The sequence below is a fragment of the Octopus bimaculoides genome, chromosome 16 (genome assembly GCF_001194135.2).
Source record: "Octopus bimaculoides isolate UCB-OBI-ISO-001 chromosome 16, ASM119413v2, whole genome shotgun sequence".
Classification (NCBI taxonomy): domain Eukaryota; kingdom Metazoa; phylum Mollusca; class Cephalopoda; order Octopoda; family Octopodidae; genus Octopus; species Octopus bimaculoides.
The window spans coordinates 5,220,669-5,227,718 of NC_068996.1; the positions used below are offsets into that span (position 1 = coordinate 5,220,669).

Below are 7,050 nucleotides of genomic sequence, written 5' to 3' on the forward strand. Positions count from 1 at the left end.
GGCGGCGGCGCTGGCAGTGGTAATGACGGTGGAATCGGTTATGGCGGAGGTGGTGATGATTACCATCAACAACATCATCATCATCATCATCATCATCATCATCATCATATTTGGGATGATGATGGTGATGGGGATAATTATGTTGGTAATTGGGGGCGATGATATAAATAGTAGTAGTGGTAGTGGTAGTGGTAGTAGTAGTAGTAGTAGTAGTAGTAGTAGTAGTAGTAGTAGTAGTAGTAGTAGTAGTAGTAGTAGTAGTAGTAGTAGATGATCGCAATAATAACAACAGTAATAAAAATGACAACAATAATAACAACGGCAATAACAAAAAAGTAATACTTTAATAATATAAAATCGGGAGTGCTGCTGTTACAGTAGTTATATGAAAATATTTGGAATCAGGTTGTAATATATACTACATATATATATGTATATATATACATATATACACCCATATTCGTCGGTATAAATATGTATGTATATGTTGTATGTATAAATATAACTATATCTATCTACCTATATATATATATATATATATATATATATATATATATATATGTGTGTGTGTGTGTGTGTGTGTGTGTGTGTGTGTGTGTGTGTGTGTGTGTGTGTGTGTGTGTGTGTGTGTGTGTGTGTGTGTGTGTGTGTATGTATGTATGTATAATACTTTTATAGGGTGTGTGGTATACACATAAACTCGATACTTACAAGTGTAACTCTCTTTTAATGTGACGCTCTATTATGTGGAGGCGCGTGGCTTAGTGGTTTTGGTGTTGGATTCATAATCGTAAGCTTGTGGTTTTTTACATCTTTGTTAGACAACGTGTATGAAAGACTACTTCCCTCAAAGAACACAACTGTTATGAAAGTCGTTCCAGTTTCGATTTGACCATTCCAGATAACGTTTGTTTTAAGAATAAAACATGGTACTCAGCTTCCGCGTCCGCTAGATAGATTATGTCTTTGTCTTAGTTGAACATATTGTGCAGTCCACTTAGTACTGGTCTTTTGCCGGTTCATCACCATACTGCAAAGAAGCAATATTGTATTATTTCTACTGTCCATATTCTTCAAGTTGTTCTTATCGTGTTTTCTGGTTGATTGATAGAACTATAATGTAAAACATTTGGGAGAAAAATAGGCAATGTCGTTTAACTGTAATTGAACCCTTACTTAACGGGTTCAATTATGCTCTCTCACCATAATTGTGTTTTTACATATGAGAAACCTACTCCATAACCGCCACTGGCAACAAATTACGCCATGGTAACATGTACCATGCTTTCGGTTATTGTTTAAGATTATACAAACTCCCACGTCTTCTCAAGATTCCACCAAAATACCTATAATGCTGGGAAGAGAGAGAGAGAGAGAGAGAGAGAGAGAGAGAGAGAGAGACAGAGAGAGACAGAGACAGACAGACAGACAGAGAGAGGCAGGAGAGGACTACACAAGTACTCAGCTTGGTACTGATTTAAGGAAGATTAAAGCGGATTAAAGCAACATAAAATGAAGTGTCTTGTTCAGTTACACAATGTGCCTCTTTGCTCCAGAAATCGAACCCGCAATCTTGCGATTGTCAGTCTAACGTCGTAACCACTAGGCCTCGTGCCTTCAGTATGTTGTTCATGAACCTCGTTCAAAACGGTAACATGTTATTTGAAATACCTCTATATCCAGAATAATTTATCCCTGGTATCCTGTTTTAATTAAAGAGAGTGATTTGAGGATGATCTTGCTGCTTTTATGATTTGACTTTAGATTAAATCTGACTGAGTAGACTTATAATCACAAGATTATGAGACAAAACATTTTTGGAACCACCTCATCGAGTACTCCATTAAGAACTCCGTATGTGATTTAATAAAGGTCTGGCTGCTATTTCTAGTAGATGTTATCCACATGTACAGCTCCATCGTTAGTTCATGACTTCATATAGCTTGACGATCGTCCACTTGATTCTGATAATCCAGGCTCAGTCAAAGCGAGCAATTCCTGTTCTTTTATATTCACTATATGGAAGCTACAATTAATTCGTTGGATCTATGCGGCGAGATGGTAGAATCGTTAAATCGTCGGAAAATGCTTTATAACATTTAATTTTTATTTACTGCAAACGATCTGAGTTCAAATCCCGCTAAGGTAACTCTTTCCTTTCATTCTTTCGGTGTTAATAGAGTTAGGTATTTGTCTAGCACTGACTTGGATGGAATCGGCTAACGCACCTTTCCTAAAATTACCTGGCCTTATATCTAAATCATAAACCATTATTCGGTTTTCTGACGTGATAGAAATAATGCCCCCAAAGCATTCGCAAATTCTCATACTACTACTTTCAAATGCCTCGAACACCGCTTATTCATGTGTTGTGTGGATTTATAATTTGTGTATTTGCGTTGCGCTCTATGATACTACGCGTGCTCATTTCCGTTATTATCTAGGTACTTTATTGTCTAGATACCTTTTAGGTGCGTTATTGTTTAGTATACGCATGCGTATATGGAGGCTTGGAGCAGCAGACTCGTGTCGGAGGATCGCGGTTTCGATTCCCAGACCGGGCATTGTGTGTGTTTATTGAGCGAAAACACATAAAGCTCCACGAGGCTCCGGCAGGGGGTGATGGCAAGCCCTGTTGTACTCTTTCACCCCAACTTTCTCTCACTCTTTATTCCTGTTTCTTGAGTAAAAAAAACTGCAATGGACTGGCGTCCCGTCCAGGTAGGGGGAACACATAAGCCATAAAAACCAGGAAACCGGGCCCATGAGTCTGGCTAGGCTTGAAAAGGGCGCATAAAAAAATTAAAAATATATACGAATGCGTATACTTGTAAGAATATCCTTTTCTACTCTAGGCACAAGGCCCGAAATTTTTGGGGAAGAGCCAGTCGTTTAGACCGAAACCAGTACGCAACTGGTACTTAATTTATCGACCCCGAAAAATGCAAGGCAAAATCGACCTCGGCGGAATTTGAACTCAGAACATAAAGACAGACGAAATACTGTTAAGCATTTCGCCCGGCGTGCTAACGATTCTGCCAGCTCACCGCCTTACTTGTAAGAATATTGGAGTAAGTGCATTCAGTTTGGCAAATAAAACAATGTAAGGGCAAAGGGAATTAGATATCTGAATAATACATGTCTGTGTATGATATTTGTTTGTGTGTGTGTGGGGGTGGTGTTTAGAGAGAGAGAGAGGTAGATGGTAGATAAATAGATAGATAGATAGATAGATAGATAGATAGATAGATAGATAGATGATAGATATGCATATATATATACACGCATACCTGTGTATATAATTATATATATACATATATATATATATATATATATATATATATATATATATATGTTTATATATATGTATATACATATGTTTATGCTTATGTATATATATGCATACATGCATATGTGTATATACATAGCGATGAATGTATATATGCATATATGTGTACGTATGTATATGTGTCTACACACACATACACACATACACACACACACACACATGGTAGTACAATGAGACACGGTGGCTGGGAGGGGGACCGAGGAGAGAGACATGAGAGATGTACAAAAGTACAAAAGATACTTCAGAGTACGGAAATATATGTGTACGTGGATAAACATGCGCGATCATGTGTTCTACTTCTGTATTTGCATTCTGTATTTGTGTGTGTGCGTTCATTCATTCGCGCGCGCGTTTCTACATGTGTGTGTTTGTTGGTGTATGTGTGCACGCGTATGTCTGTTTGTGTTTGCATGTGTGTTAACTAGGCTACCGATTTATGTAATTATATATATATATACTCTTTACACGTTGTTCAAATATTAGCATAACATTATATAGTTGTATTTCAATTAGAACTTCTATGGTTAAATGACCACTTAATTTTATTAGCTAATAACCAATGATAGATTCTTAAAAACTGGATTCTTTGGGGGTTTTTTTTGTCTTTGCTCATTTTGTTTTTGTTTTGCTTTTCTTGTTTTTTCTTGGGTATTTTTTTTTTTTTTGTATACCAGGTTAATATTGAAAATATCTTCTTTATCTCAAGCCTTGTGTATTATTTATATATGCATTTGATTATTCCGTGTAACGACGCCAAAAACAAAATTAGGCTTAAAGATAAAAAGCATAAAGAAATACATAATCTTCTATATATGATGTATGTTTTGCAAACATAACGAGTAGAGATTATTCCTTAGTTTTAAATAATACCGGATAAGTTTCCACGTGACCGAAGTTATTCCAGACGTGTAGAACTTTCTGTAAGGCGTTATAATCCATCATTGCCACATTCACCCTAACGTCGTGGTTCACAATTGGAAGGATCATATCTTTAGCGCCTAACACACTATCGATTCCTGTTCGGGTGTCATATTTATAACGAACAAATGCGTGTGAAGACGGTGGTGCTTCGACTCCGTATAAGACCCCGCATACTATAAACGAATTCAAGAGTAATTTCTTTGGAAAGTTTGTTAACCATACCTCTTCTAAGATCATAGTATTTTCGTTTAGTTTGCTAACAACCAGCTTGCCGTCAGCTTCGACAGTGGAGTACGTGACCCATAGACCAAACTCGTCGACAGCGAAATCGACATCACTCAATATGTTGTTTTGATAAGGGTATACGTTATGCACCCCAGCTCCTTCTAGCGGGTATTCGTCGATGAAAGCTGACCCACCGAGATCATAGCGAATCATTATATTTGTTTTCGCTTTCAAACAATAGAGCGCGTTTTTGTATACAACCTGACCGGTGCCTTCACAATAAAACGGTAGTTCATATGTTTTACTGACCAGTTCGTGAATGAAGGCTAATTCTGAATCGTACTCGACTAATGTATTGCTGCCTGAATGCCCATACATCAGCCAAGTTTTACCGTAGTTTTCAGGTATGACATCTCGCATTATGGCACCTTGTCTTACACCAACATTGATATCGTTTACCATTTGACCAATCCCAACAACTGTTTCAGCATTGCATTTATCTGAAAGTTCAATGAAAAAAGAAGTTAGAAAAAAAAGATAGAATAAAATAAACGAAGTATATTTCATCACAAAACAATTAGAAAAACATTCAACAAAAGAAAGAAATGCAGATCTTTCTTGAATCACAATGAACCCTGCTAGTCGAATATTTAACTTTGATTTCCGTAGAGTTAACCAGATAAATATTAAATATTCCTTTGCATAAAACGTCAATCTGTTGCAGATAGTGGGTTTTTTTTTTATCATAAAGATTTTAAATCATCAATTAGAAGTTTTCAAAGTTCTCGTTCGTTTCACAAAAGTGTGATACTATTTTACTCTACTTTACTGCGCATAGTGTCAATTCACAGTTCGTTGTATCTGCTGTACGTACTTCTTACAGTAACATGAACTGTACTGCCGAAAGTTAAGTTAGTGAAGGTGACTGAATATGAATTACTAAAAGCTCGGCTGTTCTTTATTTTATATCATTATTTTATTTGTTTGTTTGCATCCTACAGACGCGTGAATCGGCAGTCCTGTATATAGACCAGGGTTAAAGAGGAATTACTTTCCGGGGCTAAAATCACAGATTTATAGGTGAGAACAATTGGGAATACGAAAAGTGAGAGACCATGGGTTTCCAAGATACATTTCAAGATAAATGAACCACAGTCAGTCAAACAAACCCTGTAAATGAGGATTGAACTTACAGTTTTCAGGACACTATACGTAACGAAATACCAAAAGGAAAATTGTCAAGAAATCAATGAAACATTCCCAGGTAGATTTTTGTCAGCGGTTGAACTAATTCGTAGTCCGATTTAACACCATAATCATCTAGCTCAGGGATTCTATACAGCGAATCCATAACTTTATAATATTGGGACCAGGTGTCCCGTCTTAAATGACTCGATACATTGATATACTGCTTTCTTTATGTAGTACCACCATTCCTGAGAGGGCACTGATTGAAATGGTACTCCAGGAGAGGCCAATTACCAGACACGACAAAGGGCTAAGACCCCTAAATAACACTTCGGGTGTTTGACCAATTTACAACTGACGTCCGAGTAGGTTATTTTTAGGGATCAGAGTAGTAGATTGCAATTCGCAGTGACCAAACAATTATACTTTCTCTGCCAGTTTCATATATACCAGATAATTTATGGCTATTTCACTTTGGTCAGTTGCCTCAGCCAAGTAAAAAAAGAAAAAAAACTGCCAAGAAGCATAGCGGATACTAACAGAAAATGAACGAAGTAATCCATTGACAAATTAAGTATTAAACTGCAGGTGTCAGATATTTGCACATGAAAGAAAAGTACTCGACTGCCAGATCTCATTTCAAATTGATGACATATGCTTGATTCCAGTTGTAGACACAACGTGAGATTTATTTATCTATTTATTTATTTATTTATTTATCTATTAGCAAAACACTTAACTTTAATCTGGAAAGCTCTAAGACGTTTTTGAAAGTACACCATCCTTATTAAGGGATGTTGCACTTTAACTAAGCATGCCTTAGATTAAACAGTGTTTGGAATAGGCAGCAGATCTTTGAGAGATATTACCTACAATAGACTTCTATGATTAGTTTCGACAGATAACATATTACATTTGAAATGTAATTTTTATATCTTATTTAAATGACTGAATGTTACTAAATTTAGATCTCTGTGACAAATTCGCAGACGCTTCCGTTAGATATATGAATACATGCCTGCCGATATGAGGATTTATTGCTACTATAAAAATCTCTTCTTATTTTGTTAGTTGTACATAATCCCACACAAATTAATCTACTCCAAACGCTAATCTGATTTACACCACTCGTCTTGGGTTTATTTGAGAGACAGATAGATAGACAAAGACAGAGAGACATAGAGAGAGGAACAGAGACAGACAAAGACAGGAACAGAAACAGATATATATATAAGAGAAAGAGAGGGCAAAGAGAGAGAGAGAGAGGGCAAAGCGAGAGAGAGAGAGAGGGCAAAGCGAGAGAGAGAGAGAGGGCAAAGCGAGAGAGAGAGAGAGGGCAAAGCGAGAGAGAGGGCAAAGCGAGAGAG

General features: G+C 36.7%; 1 protein-coding gene across 1 annotated transcript in view; it reads right to left on the reverse strand.

Moving 5' to 3' along the window:
- Positions 1–3,961: 3,961 nt before the first annotated feature.
- LOC106875184 (noelin-3) overlaps positions 3,962–7,050 on the reverse strand; it is a 42,112-nt gene continuing 39,023 nt past the window's right edge. The window contains exon 3 of the mRNA XM_014923221.2: positions 3,962–4,995. Within this exon, the coding sequence (XP_014778707.1) occupies positions 4,196–4,995 (800 nt within the window). The 3' untranslated portion in view covers positions 3,962–4,195. The remainder of the gene's footprint in view (positions 4,996–7,050) is intronic.